The following is a 22949-nucleotide window of genomic DNA, read 5'->3' as shown; positions in this document are numbered from 1 at the left end:
AAGGATGCCTGGTATTCAGTATGTGTCTGCAGTGTATCAGCAGAGAGCGTGTGTGTTCTGCTTACAGCAGTTGCAGGGCGTAGAGGCCGTCAAACACCCCCTTGGGCAGGTCGGTGATCTTATTTCCATACAGCACGCTGGGAAATCACAACACACACTTGCTTAAGACACGGGAAATGACAACAGGGTGGATATTTATGCACATACTCGGCTCGGGGGCCACTTACAGGGAGTTGAGGGAGCGCAGGCCCTGGAAGGCATCTGGAGCTATCTCTGAGATCTGGTTGTTGCTCAGGTCTCTGCGTTGAAGAAAAAGAGAAGAAGGCTAGAGAATTAGTTAAGGAAATTGAGGTTTTGGGAAAAAGTCATTTTCCTGTGGGAGGTTTGACCCCATTGTCACCTGGGTGTCACCCTCGTGGGAAGGTGGAGTGGATGTAAGGCCTCTGCTTGTCGCTGGCAAGCGAGGAGGAAGCAAATGTAGTGTGAGCTGGATGAAGAGGAGTTCCAGCTCGCTCCCGTATTTGATGGTGCGTCCCTTCAAGGGATTTGATGAAATGGAGCGGGCTAGAGTCTCGTAGCCAATCATAACATTTACTTGTATTATTTGTGGCCTATCAACCGGCCCTGTGTTGTATCATGGTGAGTGTGTGCGCGTAAAAACGGGGTGCAGGGCCGAAATCCAAAGCAAAATACAGTAGACTGCCTCTGAACATAGCCGTTGTTAATAGGATCCACAGGCCTCTCCCCACAGGATAACCACTAAGCCAGTGTGTCTATGTGTTTATGTGTCTGTGTGTGTGTGAGTAAATGCAACCGTAAACGAGGAACAGTGGGACAGAAAGAGAGAAAGACAGATGGAGAGAGAGAGAGTTAATGGAGTATGTGGACTGAACTCAAGTCGACTGGATACCTTTGAAGGAAAATCATCATGTGGTGAAGAAGAGGGATATTTTCTCATTTGGGGGTAACAGTTAAATAAGTACCCATTTGTCTTCTTGCAAAGGACTGAGGTTTCCTGGAAACGAAAACGCGGCGAAGGTGCCAACATCTGCGCTGGTGTGCGTCTGTAAACTCAGACACTGGTGTGTTTGTGTATGTGTCGGTGTGTGTGAGGGCTGTTACTGCATCCCTGTCTTAAGGAACGGTTCATGTGTAGGTCATCCAAACTGGGACAAGGTGAAAGAGAATGTGTGTGGTTGGCATTTACTGGGAGAGGAGGACACTCAGGGTCAGGAGAGGCATAGCTCCACAAATAAACAAATACACACATAAACGCCTATATATAACTTACCTCATGTTGCCTTACAATCAATTATTGAACTATTTTCCATACATAATGCGCCAGAAAAACCTGCCACTAAACATAAAACCTACATATGAACATGTGCAGAGACCGACCCAGGAGAGTGAACATGTTCATTGTGATGTATCGATGCTGTCTAGAGCGTGCACTGAGGGTGTTGGACCTGTGAGGGCTCATAGCCAGCTGAATCAACAGAGGCACCGAGGGTCAACACAGACATGCGGCCATACATTGTTGTAGCTAAATGCAGAAGAATCGGCAGCAGCAACAGTAGCAGGTCATGTCTGGTTGGGAGACCAGATGGAAGAGAGCGGGGGTTAAGCTTAGACATTTTTATTATTTATTTTTGTGGTCTCACTCACATCTAAATGAGAAAACCTGATCGACTCCACAAGTTTCACAGTTTTTGTACATACAGAGACAAAAATGGTGTTTATTTTTGTAAAAGATAATTATGAATTTCCTCTGAGATTAGGGTCAGGTTCGCTACAAAGAGAAAGCAGCTACTCAGTGCAGTTTCTGAGAGCCAGAGTACAGTTTGTTAATGTTTATAATTTGTTAAATTTGTGAAACTGCTATTAACATATTATCATATTCAATAATAACTGATGATGCTATGTTTGTAACAATAACACTTTGTTTTGCTGCTTTTTCTGCTTTTATTGAAGGACAACAAAATTGCCTTTACACCTGTTAAGATCAAATTTGGCTCAGTTTTGTGGGGTTAAAATTTAATTAACATTTTGATTAGAGTTTCATTTACTTCAATGTGAAACCCTAACCTGGTTGTAGGGTGGGAATTACCGGAGGCCCCACGATACGATAATACACCTACCTATACGATCTTATTGTGATTTGAAACATTTTGCAATATGCTTAGTATTGCAATGAGATATATTGTGATATATTCTGAATGCGATATATTGCGATTTATTACCTTTTTTCTAACTGCAAATTATGCAGTTTGTTAACATCTGTTTTATACAATAAGATACAGTTTTCATATAGTATCTTGAAGGTCAGAGGTCAAGGGACCCCTTTGAAAATGGCCATGCCATGCCAGTTTTTCCTCGTCAAAATCTAACGATATTTAGCGTTCTTCCCGACAAGTGGGGCTCTAGCTTTAAGTCTGAGCCCGCTACAACCTCTGAAAGACAGAATAGCGGCCAGGCCCGCTGTCGGTCCGTCAAATTGTTAAGAGGTTATTAATTTATATAATAAAAGATTGATACTTGACATCTGTGTATCGATACAATATTGTCATGCAAAACATCGCAATGCTATATCGATTCCCCCCCCCCCCCCCTTAACTGGTTGAGTCTACATGATTCTCATTGCACATTCACAATGCATTTATTTTGTACAAATAACCAATCATTTCCAGTAAGTCCAGTAAGTCCAGCAAGTCCAGGGTCAGGGAAGCTACAATAAAATAGCAGTTGCTCAATTTGCTTCATTTCTGTTAATTAGTTAACAGTTTAATATCTGGATTTTTTGAATCTGTCAACTGCCATTGGATCTGGTTTCTATAAATCCAATGAATACCACAAAAGTTTGTATCATGTTCAATAAAAAGTCATGATAATTTTCTGTAACAATGTTTCAAACTCACTGTAGCATATTCAGTTTACGGGTTTGCTTTACTTCGACATAGAAACCTGACCTGGTTCAAATTTTTGTCAATATATAGTAATGGAAAAAACTAATATGAATAAATATTAGTTTTGCTTGAGATTTGGAGCTACAAAGAGATAGCAGTTGTTTCCGTCAGCTGCTCTGTATTGACCTCAGTTGAACTCCAAACTGTCCCTGGAGTTGGACGATAAAACAGTGAGGAATCCTTTAAGAATGGCAGAGAAACTCCCTGACCTTCCGCTGCGTCGGTCAGGCCTGGTGGTGTTGGGAGTTATGGGTTTGGCCGACTGGACTGGTGTGTGCTGGCTGGGTGACCGGACAGCTGGCTCAACAAGTGAAAAACCACTCAACTACCAGCCTGTCGCCGTTCACTCCCAGAGAGAGCAAAGCCTCAGCCCTCATTCCAGCACACCCTCCGTCCCATCATCATCATCCCAGCCGCAGTTTACAGTTTGCCCACGCAGGCACAACACACAGACTGGACACAACACTAGCCAGGGGAATACCAGTGTGCAGCAGTGAAAGATGAGAGCTGTTATTATGCTCATGTAGAATCTGAGTGCTTGCTTTCCATGCCACCCCAAGTCTGAGAACAAATATGTTCTTTAGGCGCAGACAAAATAAATACTTCATGGGATGAGACGACTGCCAATTGTCGCTTCTTTTTCCAGCCCTCAACTTCTTGTTCTCATCTGTATTATTTAGCTCTGAGGTGAGTGTACTGCTGTACTTACATCCTACGCAGTTTCTTGTAGGGAGAGAAGGCTCCGGGAGGAACAGACTTAATCCCATTCTGCTCCAGACGTCTGGAGAAAAGAGGAGAAAAGAGGAGAAAAGAGGAGAGGAGATATCATCAGTTAACCAAACAATAGACATCTCCTTGGAAACATAGTTGAGTAATCCTCCCATTACCTCTGACCCTTGGTGATTGGCCTGATTATATTAGCGGAGATCTATTTCCCAGCTGTAATAGGTCCAGGCGTGTTGGAGTCATAACATCCTCAGAACCAATAAACAGTCTGAATACTAAAGTGCTGTGGAAAAGGACTGGAGGGGAAATGGCTCCGTCTCGGTGTGTGTGAGGGTGTTAGGGCCTTCGACTGAAAGTCATATTTCTTCTTAGTATAACATTTACAGTCTCCAGCACTTATGTTCTCATATGCGATCGTGAAAATCAATAATGATCTCACTTGTTCTTGTGAAATTTATCTTTATCCTCTGGGTGTCTGCAAAGTGTCCACTGAAACCGCTGCAGCGCGGTGAAATATGACTTCTTTTAGTTTACTTTTTCCTGTGAGCCTAAGAGCTGCTGGAGAATAATGTCTGACAAAATCTCACCATAAAAAACATGAACATACAGACACAAACAAAAAGTCACAAACTCTAATCAGTCTCAGATGGTCCCGTGGAACCAGACATCCCTAAACCCCATTAGTGTGGGCATGCATGTCTCTGCGTTTCGGGCCGGCTGCTACTTAGGACCCGGCTCCCTGGTGTATCTGGCAGAGGGCTGTTTATCTGCAGGTCACTTCACAGCTTTTAAAACCGTCCTTAACAAGGCTTAGCAGGGCCCGGCGGGAGCCAGCTGTGGGCCTGTCTGGTTGTCCTACCATGCTGCCTCCCAGCAGAGGAGCTGGCTGCAGAACAGGAGGCCTGTGCGAGGTGTGGTAGTCCAGAATCTAAAGATCATTAAAATGCTATTTGTCACCACAGGGAAATGAGAAATATTCAAAAACTCCTTTGCAAGCAGAATGTTGTTGATAGATTTAACCATCACTCTCTTAAGTATGTGATGTCTTGGCTCGGGACCATTTCCACATAATTTAATTATTCTATTAGTCAGATTTATTACTTGCCTCTTAGGCCTCCTGCATTGCCATGTTTATGTCTATTCGTGGGGGGTAAATGTTTTGTTAGGCATTCGCCACAGCCACTTAACAGTTTTGAGTTTCCAAATTTTTCAATCAGGAATCTTCCCCCTTCAAAAGGAGTGGTCGACATTTATGGAGCGATATGGGAGCGTAATTGGCATTCTTAGGATAGCAGTGATTCTAGACCACAGATTCCTGCGGTGTGCACGCTCTCCCTGTCTGTTTTCGTCTGCCTGTCCCAATGTGTCCGTGGATTTACAGCCGAGTGACAGCGCTGTGGTTCCTCTGCCCTCACCATGCGGCAGAGTGCTGGGCCAAGTGGCTTTAGCGCCTTCTCTCATCAACCAGTCTGTCTGACTGGTCCAAACCAGTCTGGCACTCTACGTGCTGTTTGCATGCGTTTTAGCGTCTACATGCTGCGATGTTCCGGTGTGTGTCAGCATATAGCCGAAACTCTCCGAGCCAGACAAGGTCACACAATGCTGTCTGACAACTTTTCGCTCCTCGCAGATCGATTTGTGCAAGCGACTTAATCCCTCCAATCAACAAAGGAGCTGCTTTGTCCAATCGGTTGGAGAAGAAAGAAACAATCTCTCAGAGTCGCCTTCGGACGGACGATCAATGGTTCCCATCCAATTTGTCAGGCAGAACATTTGTATGTGTGTCTGTCTGTGTGTGTCTGTGAGCTGGTGTTTGTGTCAGCCCAATCAATGGTCCTCATCCTTTTCATTAGGGTCTGAGCATGGTTTTCATTAAGGGGAAACACATTACGCCTTTGGGTATTCACCCAGTGCGTGCGTGAGTCAGAAATGGATGGCAGGACCGCAGCGGCGGATGAAAGGCGGGGGGAGATTTTTATGGCGGAGTTCAGTCACTGCAGACAGAGACTACGGTGCGCTGCATAATAATCTGTTGTGGTAGTGTTTAGGCTAACTGGGCCTGGTCTCACAAGAGAGGAGTACAGAAACCAGCTCACATCCCCACAGCCATAAACACAACACTGGCATTCATTAGGGGAGAGCAGGGCAGGGAGGTTGCAGTTCTCCGATTTGTACATAATGAGAGCAGCATGTGTGTGTTTGTGTGTGTGTATGTGAGTTTCCGAGTGCCTCATTAACAAGGCATTAGGCTGGCCTTGATACCCAGCAGCCCGCCTTGCTGTAATTGAAACTGATTTTATAATGAACTTCAAGCACAGATCAAACCTGCTGCACCAAATTACTGAGCGGAGTCCCCCCCCACCCCCAATCCCTTTTTATTCCTCCGCCGCTGATCTGCCTCCTCGAACCCGCCCCGTGGTGCTTTAGCAAGACGGGGAAAGACGGGGGAAAAATCAAGAGGAGGAGGAGAAAGAGGGAAGGAAAGAGCGCTGCGGGAATATAACCTGCAAGGTAAAGCTCTGATGGGCAGGGCAGGAGGATTGTGCATGATATAAGCCAGCGTTTCACCCCAGTCTTGTAAACGATGAATCAGAGCGTAGTAGAGTTTATTAGCAGGACGCGGTTAAGCACCAATTAGATGTGAAGGGCAGGGAGACTTTTAAAATGTCTTTACTCATCTGCCGTGCAGAGAGAATCTACTGTCTATAAAACCTTTGCATGGTAGAGCTATCTTTCAGCCGGCTCCCTGTTCTCCCATTAGTGCCGCTTGCTGGTTATTGGGCTCATAGATCACGTCAGTCTCTACGAGATACTCCACTTGTGGAACTGGAGGGCATGTCGGAGAAGTGTACAAACCATAAAACATGGCAAAAACTGAGAGGCAAGGGTGAGGCTGAATCTCAAAAGTCAATATGTGTGAAGACTTTTAAATGGTTTTAAAAAACTCAATATTTCTTGGGTGGTCATTTAATTAGACAAGAACACACACAGAAGTGAGTTGAATTGAGCACACCACTGCACTAGAAATGGGTCAGGGTTGTTGGGGAACATGGGATCTGTGACTTCCATAGAACTGGGTATTTATAAACAGACCCCATGGGGAGGAGGAGACCTAGAAACTTGCTGTGTCCTCCTAACTACACACATGCTCCTTGGAAGAACATGCAACGCGACCGCTGGCTTCAACCTCCCTTTTTCTCACCATGCATAAATCACGGCGTTGCTGTACCATTTCATGCAGACTTCTGCCGGGGGGCATTAAACCCCCTGATAGAGAGAGTAAAAGCACTACCTTGAAAAGTCTAGCCGTGCATTCCCGGGAATTACGGTAGGCTGACAGCATGTGGGCCGTAAACAGTTAATGCCCAGACAGATGTTGCAGAACTGATAAACTGAGGGAGGGATGTCAGCAAATCGCTCGCGCGCGGTTCACAGCCATCTGAGCCGATAAGAGCATGTCCAGCCTCTGCTGCATGTGTCTTTCTCGGTGTACAGCAAATGGAAAGATGTCTCGCTGCCAGGTGATGCATGGTGAGAAGAGCAAGCTAGAACAGCATATGGACATAAAACATGCATGTTTAAATCCTCTCAGCCCTGTTAAACCTCTGCATGAGCATACACAGACAGATGCATATGGAAACACATACGCATCTTTAATGCTCACACTCAAACAAAAGCCCTGCAGTGCCGTGCTTCAAAGAACAATGCAGCTGTGGATGTCCCGGCATCTCTTTGCTGTAGGTCTGCTGCTCAGGTTGCACTGCACTGAAGAATTTAAACTTCCTCAATATGACAGATCCAAACAGATATCTAGTTCTGAGGGTCATCTGCTGTACAAAATTTGACCGAAATCAGATCTACACTGAGATCTACATGATTGATAGCATTATGTAAATGTTGATTGGTGAAAATAAAGTATTACTTTTGTATCTATATTCATGTGCAAGTCATTTCATTGGCTTTTTTTTGTAGCATTTCGGGGATCTATTTGCAGAAATGGAAGATAAAATTCATAACTATGTTTTCATCAGTGTAAAATCATCTGAAACTAATAATGGTTGTGTTTTTGTTCCATATCTACATAGGGAGTTGGTCCTCTTCACAGAATCCACCATGTTGTTCTGCCATGTTTCTACAGAAGCCCAGAACGGACAAACCAAACACTGACTCTAGAAAGAGCCTTTCACGTATTTACATTACCTGAAGGCCACCGTAGTTCTCCAGCACACTTGTGAAACTGCGGTAATGTGAGCCGCAGACTGCAAAACCACGGTACCACGAACCGCCGTCTGACTTCCATTGCTCCTAAAGTAGTGTTATTATGGTAAGGATGACCTGAGCGAGGCAAACGGCGTTACCATGGTTTTGTACTTGGCGGCTCCCGTTAGCTCAGTCTTGGACCAGGAGGAGTGAGCATAGGGGTACTCAGTGGTGTGGTTGCAATCTGCAACCACACCACTAGATGCCACCAAATCCTACACACTGTGCCTTTAAGGGGTGACATTGTTTACTGCAGAAGATAAGGTATTGTGCTTACATCTCAGCCATGGTGTCGGGCAGGTTGGCTGGGATGGCGGTGAGACCTTTCCCTCTACAGTCCACGATGTTGTTACTGCAGGTGCACATGGCGGGGCAAGAGCCTCCGCCGATGCTGCACGGCTGAGGGCTGGAAGACTCCTGGTGACCTGGAGAGAAAAATAAAACACGAGAGGTGAAACTGGAGGAAAATATGTTGAGGAGAGAGGAATATGCAGCTCCTACAGGTGTGTGTGAGCACAGGTGGATTTGGATGGTTCCAATGAGAGCAGCAGGATTTACAGCGTGAGATTGTTTGCCGGAGGATTTGTGCGCTGACACAGAGCAGCTCCTGCACTCCAACTCTTCCGCTGCTGTTCATGTCATCAACCCTTTGTGCTTTTATAAACCGAATTGCAAATGAACACATATTCCCAGGGATGTTTTGACATTGAGAAAAAGAAATGAAACACCCTACTCTCTTGACTTTATTGTAAAGCCGTGCATCCTTGAGAATCAATGGGCAAGAAACTAGGTTATCTATCAAAGGAGTGCCACAGTATATTGAGAGGAGAAGAAAGACATGAATAATAGAGCTGGAGCGGCAATTGAAGGCCTCCCAATAACATCCATTGATCTCCCCGCAAATCTTCCTCCTGAGTCTGTGTTCTCTGGGTGGAATTGACGCCATTCTGCACATTCAGCGTTACAACCCCCCACCACCCCTTCACTTCCATTTGTTCTAAAACACTTCAACTTTTCAATTTGCATACAGAGCACACGCAACCCATCACGCTGTCTCTAGATACCTGTTCAAATAGCTGCGGCACTGTCAACGATATGGTGAGGAGCGGGTGCTTGCACTGCCAGTACGGCGTGTTTGGTATGTGTGGTGTGTGTGTGTGTGTACAAGATGTGTGTATGTAAGCCTAACCCAGATAAAATGAATAAAACAGACTTTTAAATGGCCTCATTTACACAGCATTACTAATTCGAGTTTCAAACCATGAATATTTGATGACCTTCCTATCTATCGCTCAGCTTGTGTGGAAAATGTTGGCGAGAGACAGAGAGAGAAGTGGGGATTCAGGGAGAGGAAGACAAAGTGAGTGATGGTGAGAGTCAGTGACAGAGAAAGCACAGAACTGCACTCCCTAAAACAGAAAGAAAGATCGCTGCCAAACGTTATGCTTTACCATGAAATTTCTGGCTCCGGCTCTCGGACCGTTAAACAATAAGCAATGTTTAAGGTCAGACTTCATGCATCCGGCCAATCGTAATCAATTATCTGAAGGGACGAGATGCTTTGACAGATGTGGGAATATCGGGTAAACACAACAAATAGCATCAAGAGCGTGAATCAACGCTCGCACAATCGCTCAGCCCACGTGATCTGAGGCCCTGTGATCTGGTATGGCAGAGCTTTGACAGATCTGGGATCAGGTGTAGGGCAGAGGAGAACTCCCTTCTGATCTAACATGGCATATTTGACAGGCCTGGGATCAGGGAGAGTGCAGAGCACAGCTGGAGCGGCCTTAACAATGACAGCTCTCTGACAGGTATACTTGAGGTGAAGCTGTTTGATGTGTGCTCGTCCCCTGTTCCTCCTGTTTTCCCCATTATCTCTTTCCCATCCTCTATTCCTGTCCCATTTCCCTCGTTTTATTTGCTTCCACCTTCCTATCCCTCCCCCCGCCCCTTCCTCCAGCTGCTCTTTCTGCTCCCTCTCACTCCTCTTAGCATCCTCATTTTCAGCCTCTCCACTCCCGTATCTCTGCCAATGGCTGTCACCACAACCCATTACCTCCTGTCCATTTCCTCGCAAGTCTTCACATTTAACCTCACTCCACCTAAATGTTAGCGCTGGCTTCTTCCCATTTGTCTCCTTCCTCAAATTCCTTTCAGCACAACAGTCGGGTTCACCAGTTCTCTCATCCTTTCCCCTCTTTATACACTCATTTCTTCCCTGTTTCCCACTACAGGAGTTGTATTTTATTCCACCCCTCAAGCAATTCATTACTCACTGCTCATTTCAAGCACAATATTTTTACTCCAGTTATTATTCCCTGGGAGCAGTAATTTAGTGCAACAGTCATTAATTTTATGTCATATAACCTCAAATTGGCGCGAGCAGCTTCTAACTTTTAGTTACCTCTACACCCTGTAAATGATCAAGTACGTGTAAATGTTTTGCTCGATAAAATCCCAGCGGAGGCCATTCAGAAAACTAAAGTCGCTCTAATCTAAACCAAAGTCAGAGGATTATGAATAATTAGGATGAAAATGGATTGACAGTGATATTAAGGCCCATCATTTTTTAGTGATTTGCTCAAAGAGATACTGATTTTCACCCAGATTTTAAGTCCTCTTGCAGTAAAAACCTCCTGCTGTTCACCTTTTTAAACTAATCAGGATAATTTTGTGGTGAGAAAAGCTCAGAAACTGCCTCTGGGAAGAATGGAGAGAAACATAAATGAGCTGATGGTCGTGCACTAGAGCCCGATTGAAAAATAAGAGTAAAAGTGTTCCACAAAAAAACAATTTTCATACATATTTAGTATTCTTTTTACCTGCTTTTGGCTATTCTTTAATCATTAAGTATAGATACACTGCAAAAATGAATTGCCCTACATTTAGGTTTTGGACTTGGTGTTGAACTTTAATGTGACTTTTAGATTGAAGAGAATCGGCTGCCTGGAACAATATGATATTACCCCTCGAAGCGAAGCAGTTAAAGCGTTGCTCTGCTCATTACTGACAAAAATTTACAGTATCGTGATGCTTTCCAGCCGAAAACTGGAAGTGATAGTCAGTGAGTCATGATGCCGAGAGCGCTGCAGAATTTCATATTTTGCAAGAAACACACTGTACCCCATGTTCCTTCTCCCGCCTCTCCCAACAACAACACGCCTCTCTTTTCCCTCTTCCTCTCTTCCAACAGAGCGCCACCCCGCCCCAAATCCCCCGCAGGTGGCCTGGCCTGGTCACAGCACAAACTACGTACACAAGTATACAGTATGTGTGTGTGTGCGTGTGTGCGTGTGTGCGTGTGTGTGTGTGTGTGTGTGTGTGTGTGTGTGTGTGTGTGTGTGTATGTGTGTGCCAGCAAGCCAGTCCCTAATGAGTCCTTCACTGGGAGTTCAACTTCTGGTCACTCATCCACTCGAGAAGAAACTGGGAGTGTGTGTGTGTTTGTGTGTGCACGTGTTTGCGTGAATGTGTATTTATGGACAGAGAGGCAGAAATACACAGCAATAAATTGTGTTTTCATCCTGTTGTTTGTCTTGTCGTTATTAAGACTCAAAGAAAACCGATCAATCTACTGCAGCTTTCTTCAATAAAAAAAAACAACACCCCATTAAAATTCTTACATGATGGAAACTAATATCAGCATGCTACATGAACTGCAACTCCCCATCATGCAAAAACCTCAACTTTCTGTATCTGCGTCCTACCAGACCCCAAAGTTTCCCCGACACCCACTGCTCCCCTTTTCCTATCTGGAATCGTTACACTCCCACGCTTTGAATCTCTTTCCCTGGGCGATGAATAGTTAATGATCTGTGCTGTCACGCCGTATGGCTGCGTAAAAATCACAACCCATGGAGAGAGAGAGAGAGAGAGAAAGAGAGAGAGAGAGAGAGACAGAGAGACAGAGAGAGAGAGAGAGACAGAGAGAGAGACAGAGAGAGGGGGGACAAACACACAGAAACGTAGACACAAACACCCCTCGCAGCTGGTGTTGAGATCGAGATGGCCTTGCGGGGAGTGGAGGTTCCCATGCTGTTTTTCCATTGTCTTGATATGATAACCCCATCACACATCGCACATGCTCTCTCACACACACAAATAACAAGCGAGAAACTGCGAGTTAAAAGCCAAATAATCCTTGTGCGAGGAGGTGAGGCCATGAATAATGACGACTGAGGAGAGGGCTACTACTGTCGGTGGGGGCAGCCTTTTGCTCCAGCTGCGTGTTTTATATACTGTATATGTCATGGCATTTTTTCCTGCCAGCTCCTGAAAGCTGGAGACACATGAAAGGGGCCAGAGGAGAGCCGTGAGGTTGCCCGGGGGCAGAGGAGCTGTCAGGTGGCTGCCAGGTGAACACACTGACACAAAAACACAGTGGGAGCGGAGGGAGGAGAATATATATACTGAGTAGGACAGGGAGTTTTTGGCATGCGTGATTTGATCAAAGTACCCAAAATAAGATTGCTCTTTCATCCCTTTTTGAGGTGCTGTAAAACTAGTTTTCCCTATCCACTGAACATGCAAATGACTAAATAAACAATATGAAATGTTCAGTGTAAGCAACTCCACGAGTCTTACCTGAGCAGCTGAATTCGTGCTTCTGTACCTCTGCCACATTCAGTCCTCTGAGCTCAGTCGGGCCAGTACACTGGGTGAATAGACCTATCGTAGGCCTCTGTCTGAGCCACTGGGCCAGCCAGGCCAGGTGACAGTCACAGTTCAGATTGTTGGAGTGGAGACGGCTGTTAAGAGAGAGAAACAATTGAATGCATTAAATCTCAGCCTTCTTTTCTATCTAAAATACCACCAACTGAGGACACAAATAGCACAAAGAAGCGTCTATTCTTTCCGCAAACTCATCACATCCAATCCCTGTGGCGAAACACACTAAATGATACGCTACATGGATGATTGTAAATGGCACATTCGAAAAAAGGAGGAACTTTTCTAAACCCAATTCTCCAAACACGGCATTCCTGGAATGCTGTGCCGGTCCAGAATAACTCTCGCTGTGGTGCGGTGGACCTCTGGAGCACGTATGCTAACTCGCGAACCCGTGTGCACTGACACATAGTGCACACACAAACAGAAAAAGCTATTTAATAGAACCCCACTGGGAGCGAGGAAGCCACCACAAGAGCTGCCGAGTCACGGCTCTGAGATTTTTCAGCAGGCATAATTGTTTTAATTTGTACATAATTTCAGATTTAGTAATCACATACGTACAATGCACAATACACAATAGGCTTCTGGGGCTATTTTCGGGCCAGTTTGTTTGTGTGTGTGTGTTTAGATAGAGGGGATAATGGTCCCTGGCATTGCGACAGACCCTTCTGTGGTGCTATGTGGTTATGGCGGTCCCCCAACACTGCCTGGAATGACAGAACCTATCTACTCCCATTGAGATCATATGGGACTTCAGCACTTTCTCCTCGCCTGCATGCATGTGGAATATAGTTGTATTTTACCTCCAGGGGGGGTAGGGAGCATTGTGGTGGGCTATAGGTGTGACTTACAAGGTTCGTAGCTTGGGCATGTGGTTGAAGCTGGAGACGGGAATGCTGCTGATGTTGTTGTTGTTCAGCGTTCTGTGAAAATAAAAGAGTCACATTGTCAATGCAGGGGAGAAATTTTTATATTTATACTTCAAAAAGAGTTTTGTTGCTGCCGTCCTCTTCCGTTCCATCTTTTTAAATCAACCCCTCCTCCCCTACTCTTTCTCTTTTCTTTCTGTCTCTCTTTGTGGCATCCCACTGGGAATATAACACCTCATTCCACGCAGATGGGAAGCCCTCGCACCTCCCACGCACACGTACAGTCGTGCATGCAAATATACACACATGCATGCACATATGATGTGAAGCACCCCAACTTGTAGTTCAAGAAACATACAATACGCACACACACACACCGTCACACCCTGGGCATCAGCTGCAGCGAGACAATCAGGTCATTTCAATCAGCCTAATAACCCTCTACTATATTTCAAGCTGCTCCCCCTTTGAACACAACCTGTCCTCCTCCCCCATAAAACCTATACATACAGACCCCCCCCATCCCCTCTTACACCATTATGACAAAACCTATCACTACATCTGCAATCCATCCACGCCATGAAAGCAGCCTTTAATGGCTTTTTTTTTGTCTCCCCACCCCCTAAAAACCCCACAAACACACATGCACAACACCGTAAAAATAACAAGGCTGTCAAAGTGCCTTTGTCCCCCGGACCGCACTGTTAAGTCTACATTGTTTCAGGTGGAGAGCTCCAACAGAGGCCTGTGATTAGGATTTTTTGACAACGGATGATTAATTGAATGTTTAAAAAAAACTGCGTAACGTGGTCACCGCTGTGCCCGGGGTGGAATGCTCACTTGAATGGGATTTTTGATCAAGATGGTTGGAACTCCCTTGTCAGATGGGCCGCCCAGGGCTGGATGTGGGTGTAGATGGAGGTGGGAGGAGTGGGTGGGGTTGAGGGTGTGGGGGGGTGTTAATGTGATGGAGGGGAACGTTGCTGTCAACTGGGTGGAACAATGAGTTAATGGAGCTTGGGCTCCGTGATGCAGGCCCCCTCACGAGGCCCACTGGGGGTATTTTGGCATAATAACCAAGGCCGTGCTAATTAAAGGTCTGCACTATGTGTATAGATTAGTTATGAATATCAGCAGGAAAACAATGTCTTCATTTAACTGAGTGCTTTAATGGAATGATACAAGGTGTGGCTAGCATCACTTCAGATACTTACAGCACTTCCAAGCCTCTCAGAGCTCTGAAGGCTCCATCCTCGATGCAGGCGATGTGGTTTTTATCCAGCTGACTGCAGAGCACACAGGAGAGAAAGAGAGAGAGAGAGAGAGAGAGAGAGAGAGAGAGAGAGAGAGAGAGAGAGAGAGAGAGAGAGAGAGAGAGGCTTTGTTACACCGCACACATACACAATCTTTCTATCTCCCTGTGGGGTAGTTGTAATCATTGATACAGTAAGCAGTACACTGATGGACTATGGTAAATCGATACTGGTTTAGTCATCTCAGCTCATGTAACTCCCAAAGAAGAGGAGCAAAGGGGGACGTCACTGATTGTTTATCTGCATCGACACACCTCATAAATCTGTGTGTCTGTGTGTGAATGTGCATGTAATCTGGTGAAGATGTAAATCACAGTTGCTACAAGACATCTTTGGGGAGCTGCTTGTGTGTGTGAGGTAGTTAGTCTACTCAATCACTGAACATGCGCACACACACACACTCCAATTCGCACATTATGTTTTACTCTTAGCCAGGGCCATTAGCTCAGCCACATAAAGAAAAAAAGAAAATTGTTAACATGCTGGAATTATACTGACTCTTCTGCTGTTCACTTACAGTAGCTTTCAGTGTGATTTGTTTCACTCTTCACTGACTTATTATCGCTGATGTCATCGAGTTGTCAACTAGCAGTACATCAAGAGCTAAAAGCCAACTAATCGTTTAAGCATAAACTCACTTATTCCAGCTTCTCCAATGTGAAAATAATACATTTTAAGACATCATCATGGGCTCTGGGAATTTGTGATGGGCATATTTTTGCTATTTGCTTACTTTCTACAGACCAGGGGTCTCCAACAAGTAGCTTGCCGTTTCTGAGTGGCTCGCTAAAGGTTCAAAGAATATGTGCATACATTTTATAACACCGTCACTTTGTAAACCTGTTTAAATTTCTATCCAATCAAATTTGCAGACATCCTGCCCCCTTCTGACACAAAAACTATTATTTGCCAATCAGGTGTGAAATGAAACGAGTTACACTGCTTTCAAGTTTGGTTACATCAGTGACGCCGTAACATTAGCAGCCCTAGCAAGTGCACACCAGATATGATAATGGCTGCAGAAAATAACCAGGCTAATAAAAGACAAAAAAATATACGATTTTCCTGTGGAATGAGTAACAGAGTTTTTTTTTTATCACAAATGTGAATGACAAATATGCATGTCTCCTTTGCGGTACGAGCGTGTCAGTTGGGGCTGGCTGTAGCTCAGTGGGTTTAACCAGAAAGTTGGCGGTTCGATCTCCGGCTCCTGCTGTCTACATGTCGAAGTGTCCTTGAGCGAGACACTTAACCCCAAGTTGCATGTGTGCATGATGTACAACTTGGTGCTATGAGTAGCTCTCGGCCACTTTCATTTTGTCAAATGAGCTCTCAGAGGAAAAAAGGTTGGAGACCCCTTGCTATAGACACATCATTGATCAATAATGAAAATAATTGTTGCAGCACTGCGTACATCCATCCCTGCTGGAGAGGGTGAGGTACTCACAGGTTTTTGATGTCTGTCGCTCCTCTGAATGCTTTTCTGGGAATGGACTGGATGAAGTTCTCACTCAGATCTCTGTGGAGACAGGAAGTGAGGCATTAGTTACACATAACTTACCCTTGAGGATTTGGTTTGTTTGGTTGGGCAGAGTGTGTGGTCTATAAAAAACATACATTGTGCAATACAACCCTTTTTTTGAATGAATATGGACACAATTTCCTCTGTAAATGTTTGACTTCCAGTGTTTAAAGCGTGCTTTTCAACAGGCAGAATTCACACTCTATTCAGTGTCACTCCCTCTTTTACCACACTCATCGGTGCAGAACAGAAAGCTAAGGGCGCATTTTTCTTTCCTCTCAGATGTGTGCCAAAACCCTGAGATGTGGTACTGCATGGAGAGCTCTACTCACAATGGAGTGGTTATTTTATAGTGGCTGTTTTATCCAGTGTTCATTCATGCTATAATTTGTTCTTTGTGCCTTGACCATGCTCTGGTGTGAGGTGCCCAACTCACTGCCTGAACACAGAGCGAACAAACGGGCAGCAGGGCAGCGACCAATGAGGGGTCCTCGCTGGTCCCGTGGGGTGGATTCGTTAGGACGAAGCGGCACAAAGGACATTATCGTTTACTATTAGGCTGTGTGTGTGTGTGTGTGTGTGTGTGTGTGTGTGTGTGTGTGTGTGTGTGTGTGTGTCCAGCGTTTAACGGTGGGTGCAAATTAGGCATTTGAAAAGTGCATGTGTGTGGAAAGTAAGAGAGTGAGAGAGGGTAGGGTCAGAGAGGAGAGGAGGGGAGGCGAGTGAGTGAAACACAAGTAGCCATAGTTTTAATTAGCAGAGTCTTTTGTCCGTCGTTTAAATGGTGAGCTAACCTCATTCAGAAAGGCTCTGCCCCTTTTCTACACACACACTACACAGGGAAACTGTAGGGTGCTGCCAGAGAGGCTCCTGGTGTGTGTCTTGAAACACACACACACGGAGGGCTCCCACCGCTCAGACAGAAGTAAACAGAGTACTTATGGTTGCCCATAGAGAGGCTGAAGCACAACACCATAATCTATAAAACTACACAACATTCTGCATGAGACTGATGACTTCTACTTATTTAATGATAATCTACGCCACAGCATGCATTCCCATGACGCACACAACAATATCCACACTTGTAAAACCCCGGGGGGGTAATGTTAGAATGAGTTCCCAAGACTCCCGCGACACATCGGTCTCACACAACGTCCCCATCGGGTCATCCTTTCCAGATTTCTCCTCGGAATGAACATTGCACACATACGTTGTTTAAATGGGAAAAGGGGGGGAGCAGAACACACCACAGCCGTTGTGTTGTGCAATCTATCTAATGAATGGGTGGTTGTGCCTTTTATGGTGCAGCAGCAGAAATTAAAACAGCGCTCTGCAGGCCAAATGCACCACAATCAAAAATGGAATTTGTGTGCTTGCTTTTTTGTTGTTGTTTGAATATATTAAAGCTGCAGTGGGTAGAAATGGATGATATATGATTAAAAAAAGTTATTTTTATAAAACGGTCACTATATCCTGGTAATCTAAAGAAAATCATATGGCTCTGTGTCCTCCGGTGCTCCTAATGGCATCTGCAAGATTTCACAGCCCGGAGGAAAACAAGCAATCAGAGCCGAGCTGGAGCCTTGCCGTCTCTGAGCAGCTGTCAATCACTCACAAACTCCGATCAAACGATCAAACTAGGCAGCGCTGATCAAATATGAATCAATATCCTGTTACTGTAATGCCTATTTCTCTCCTCAAATGTTTTCAGAAACATCTTGTAGTGTACTGTTTGGCTGTAAAATGAGAAAGTTTGAGACCCGGCAGCCATGTTGAGATTAGTTGAGGAAATACTAAGCACCGCCCACCAGCCAGAGCACACTTTCTCATTTTACAGCCAAACAGTACACTACAAGATGTTTCTGAAGACATTTTACGTGAGAGATTGGCATTACAGTAACAGAATATTGATTCATATTTGATCAGCACTGCTTAGTTTCACCGTTTGATCAGAGTTTGCGAGTGATTGACAGCTGTCTCCGTTGAATGAACAGCCAATAGGAACGCTCTCTCTCTGAAATGACCTGTGATTGGCCAAAGTCTCCCATCACGGGCTAGATTTTTTAAAGCCTGAAAACAGAGCAATGAGGAGGTGCAGAAGTCTAGTTATCTCTCAGAACACTTGAATTATAATATGCTCAAAGGTTATTATGGAATGTTTTCCCAATGATGCCAAAAATATTCTGCCTACTGCAGGTTTAAATCTGAGGCAACTGTTGAACTTTTACCAAAATAAAATGGGGCACTTTTGCTTGAGAATGCATAGTTCAATATTTCATGTGCACAGTGAAAGTCCTATAGCGATCAAGCTTGGCAGTCGACTGTAACTTGTTCGGTCTTGCCCCATCTTTACACCTCATTAGAAGATTGCTGCGTATTTAACATGACATGACACTATGTTGGAATAAAATGAGGACCTTTATACCTTGGATAAACTATGAGATAAGCTGTCCAATTATCTTTAACTGCCTCACATTTCAGCAGTATAGACAACAGCTTTATCTGGCTGTTATTCTCAACTCGCAACTCACAAAAATGTGATGCGCACATACAGATGTGGAAATGAAACGCACACGTCGCTGGCTTGTGTTCAAAGGGAACATAAATATTCCATCTAATGGCTCATTCTAATTTTATCATCTGAGGTTGTGGAGTTTTCTTTTTTGTCTTCTGCATATCTGCATGACATCTGTTTTCACAGAGAGAGAGATATTCGGGCAACGCAGTTAGCAGGCAATTACACAACAATAATCTATCTGTTCTGTAAGTCTGACATATTTGGCAGGATCATATCCCAAACACCTTCATGTCTCCCTCCTAACTAAGCAAGCATGGGAGCCAGAACAGTTGTGCTTTGTTGCTCTCTTGGCAAAACAGGCTGAGTGCAGAGTTGAAAGCGGAGTCAGTCTGGCAGCCGTGGCTCTTATCAAGGCGGCTCCATGCGAGAGGAATGCTTTTGGGTCTACCTGGCACCGCACACTATCTGATGACCAATTAGTCCCCTAACCTTCTCCTCACCTTCCTGCAACAAACACGCTAACACACACAGAGATGCCGTAGTGGCGTACTGCAGACTGTTAATGTTAATGATTTCTCCCCCTGGACATCTGGGAGGAGTGCGGTATGTCTTTTCTGTGTTCGCTCCCGTGTTACAATAAGAAATGATAACTGTGCTGGGACAGCATTGTTGGAACGCCAGAGGCTACAGTAGATGCAAAGGAGAGGAAGAGACAGAGAGATGGAGACAGGCACGAGAAGCTGGAATTAAAGACGAGGCAGGAAGGCTGTGACAATATGAACAAGATGCTATGTGTGTAAGAAGTCAAATGAAAGCTCTGGGGTTGAATCCGCACACTAAAACCCCTCATAATCCTATTAGCACGCTATAACACGATTGGCTGGAGTGATCTATATTGCTCCCACTTATGGTGCTGTTTGATTGGATTAGATGCTGAGGTCGTGGGAGGTCGCTTTATAACTGTAGGTCTGTTCTGGGACAATGTGTGCCCCCCCAATCCCTCCCCCGAAAAAAAAAAAGCCATTTAAATGATGCTATCCATCGTGCCAGAAAGTCTGCCTTTCTCTCATTTACTTATATTGCCTTTCTCCCTCCGCCTGGTCCTTTCTTTCCTCTGTCACATATAACAGAATAATCACAGTGGTCATGGTTTGGAGACTGCAGTCTTCTGTGTCCTTTAAGGATTTATCGAGGCGTTCGACTCCTACGGGAGCCAGAGTGATATTAAATTTAGCAACGCTACATTTCTGCATTTACACATTCTCAAAACGGCAAACAGGACATTTCTGTGGGAGACCATGCTGTATTTTACATAGTCTGTGGTTGCCCCTCGCTGGTATTTTCTAAGCTCGGCCCCGACTGCGTTGGCTCCGAGATATTTGACGTTTCTGATTAGTTTGGAAGCACATTTCCAGGGAAGCACTGAACCCTTCAGAAACAGACATGATTATGTGAGAACAGTCACCGCAAAGAGGGATATTGGCCACCATGGTCTCCATCACTAAGTCATGACAGTAAATCGAATGTTACAGCCCGTCAGCAAATACCACCACAGTGCATCACTTTGAGAAGCAGCCCAAACATAGTTAACAACCAAACTGGCATAACGGGAAATGACAGCTTACTTCCTCTTTGTCCTTTGTGTCTCCATCATATCATTCTGCGTTTGAGTGTCTGGCCAATACACACTTTCTAAAAGGCAGAATGTTTTTGGCATCATTGGGCAAAATTTCCATAATAACCTTTCAGCATATTGTAATTCAATGTTCTGAGAGAAAATTTGACTTTTGCACCTCCTCATGGCTCTGTTTTCAGGCTTTAAGTAATCTAGCCCGTGACGGGAGACTTTGGCCAAACACAGGTCATTTCAGCGAGAGAGAGCGTTCCTGTTAAGCGTTCCTATCGGCTGTGCTTCTGCTGGTGGGCGGTGCTTGGTATTTCCTCAACTGATCTCAACATCACTGCCGGGTCACAAACTTTCTCATTTCACAGCTAAACAGTAAACTACAAGAAGTTTCTGAAAATATTTGAGGTGAGAAATAGGCATTACAGTAACAGAATATTGATTCATATTTGATCAGTGCTGCCTAGTTTGACCGTTTGATCGGAGTTCACGAGTGATTGACAGCTGGCCCATAGACAGCAGCTGGACGACAGACTCCAGCTCGGCTCTGATTGGTTGTTTTCCTCCGGTCTGTGAAATCTTGCAGATGTCAAATTAGGAGCACCGGAGGACACAAACGCACATGATCTTTTTTTTCAGATTACCTGTCTCATGCACTAGTGTCAGGATATAGCGATCGTTTTATAAAAATAACTTTTTTTTAATCGTATTTGCTCCAGTTCTAACCACTGCAGCTTAACTGACCTCATGGTCATCAGATTGTGAAGTACTGCAGGCGCAGACAAAGTTAAGGATCAGAAGCAGGACCACAGGGTCCTAACCTCCAGGCTTCGCTCCACTTGCACAGCTCTGTTCGGGGTAAAAGGATTCATGGAAACCTTCAGAGCCACGCCGCACTCTCCACTGCCCAGACTCCTTCCATGCACTCATTACAATGCTATGAAGACTATCCCGAGGCACGGCTGCAGCCTCCAGTCCAGGCCCCCAGGCATCTCAGAGTGCTGTAATGATGTCAGACCTGCAACTTTTTTTTGTTTCCTTATTTCCTGCACTCGCAGCATGCCCACCAAGTCCTTTTTCATCACAGGTGTGTGAGCCGATGCCTGAGTGAGCGAGAGCGAGTGTTCAAACGGCCTAGACCTGGTATAGATTTACCTTAATGCACTACATACCTCCAAGCGGCCAGTTAGTTCATTAATGCAGCCTGGCTCTCCTTAGGTGACGTTGCTCACAGTTCATTCCCATTGTAGTCCTAATGATGAGGTAACACACATGTTTTCAGGTGTGTCCTCGCCGCATGAGCTACAGCTCCTAACACGCTGCGGTCAGGATCTTTAAGGTTTCACTTGTGCAAACAACGGTATTGTTTAGTCAGTGTAAGGCGCTCCGACAATAAACTTGGCTACTGATATGCCTATTTACAAGAATCCCTGCAGAGTCTATATCAGAAATAATTAGCAATGTTATCAGACATAGCTCAAGGCGCCTGGTCTGGAGATTAGCCGCACATTGAAAGTAATGTCTGGTTCCTGTGTGATTCACATCATTAACCTCTGATCTCTATCTCAGTACACCAAACTAATACTGTACACAACTTCAACTCTCTCCTGCCTGACACAAATACCTACTGTGGCTGCATAAACCATGAGATGTTAATCCCACCAATCAAAAACAGCAGCGTAAAGAGATTAGCATGTTTGTTTGTTTGTTTTATACGCCTATGATAATCACACTTTTAATTCTTTATTTCTGAAAGCAAAAGGAGTTTCTGGGGATGCTTCAACGGGCTCAGTCAGCTCAAGAACAGACAGCATTTTCTGGTTAAAACCCTCAGGGCTTCAGGCTCCACAGCGTGGTGGTGGTACACTCTGTGGGAAACAAACTTCTAATGAATAAATGAAAACACGCACGTGGACACATGCCTACATTCAAACACAAACAATTGCCTCTTTCACGTCTTAAAGATTTCATAACCTCTGCCTCCACAGTTGGTTGACACAGTGGATCATGAATCAGACGGGATGATTTGACATTCTGACATCTTGGTTTTAGAGGTTTCCCTGAGGGGAAATAAACATTGTCTCTCCTTCAATAACCCTCTTCAAACTTAGTGCTCTCTGTTACCAATTTCTTTCTCTCTGTCTTTGTTTGCACTTCTCTGGTAAACTAAATCTGCTGCTAGTCATGTAGATTTAGAGAGACTTTCTTCTCTTAAAAGTAGGGTCGGTAAAGCTGAGAAACTAACAAGAGTACACTAGATTTTAAAAATGATCCAACCAAAAAATCCAGCCCAGTGTTGCCAACTTTTTTCCAAGGAAAGTAGCTAGCAGCACTATCTCCAAAAGACGCTAAAGTCAGCAACACTGACAGTCCGTCCGTTCAGGCCTCCTACCAAAGCCACTCCCCCAAAATGATCAAAAAACAGTTCTTCAAAACACTAACTATAGTGAATACATGATCATTTAAAGTTTTACACT

At 44.8% G+C, this 22949-nt stretch overlaps 1 protein-coding gene across 6 annotated transcripts in view; it reads right to left on the bottom strand.

Moving 5' to 3' along the window:
* slit1a (slit homolog 1a (Drosophila)) overlaps positions 1-22949 on the bottom strand; it is a 102543-nt gene that overhangs the window by 27113 nt on the left and 52481 nt on the right. For all 6 annotated transcript variants that reach the window (XM_074645794.1, XM_074645793.1, XM_074645796.1 and 3 more), the window contains 8 exons: positions 16253-16324; positions 14707-14778; positions 13475-13546; positions 12537-12700; positions 8227-8374; positions 3673-3744; positions 228-299; positions 66-137 (listed from right to left, as the gene is read on the bottom strand). In XM_074645794.1, the coding sequence (XP_074501895.1) occupies positions 66-137; positions 228-299; positions 3673-3744; positions 8227-8374; positions 12537-12700; positions 13475-13546; positions 14707-14778; positions 16253-16324 (744 nt within the window). The remainder of the gene's footprint in view (positions 1-65; positions 138-227; positions 300-3672; positions 3745-8226; positions 8375-12536; positions 12701-13474; positions 13547-14706; positions 14779-16252; positions 16325-22949) is intronic.

Source organism: Sebastes fasciatus, chromosome 9 (genome assembly GCF_043250625.1).
Source record: "Sebastes fasciatus isolate fSebFas1 chromosome 9, fSebFas1.pri, whole genome shotgun sequence".
Taxonomy (NCBI): Eukaryota; Metazoa; Chordata; class Actinopteri; order Perciformes; family Sebastidae; genus Sebastes; species Sebastes fasciatus.
This window is presented reverse-complemented; position numbering and strand designations above follow the sequence as displayed.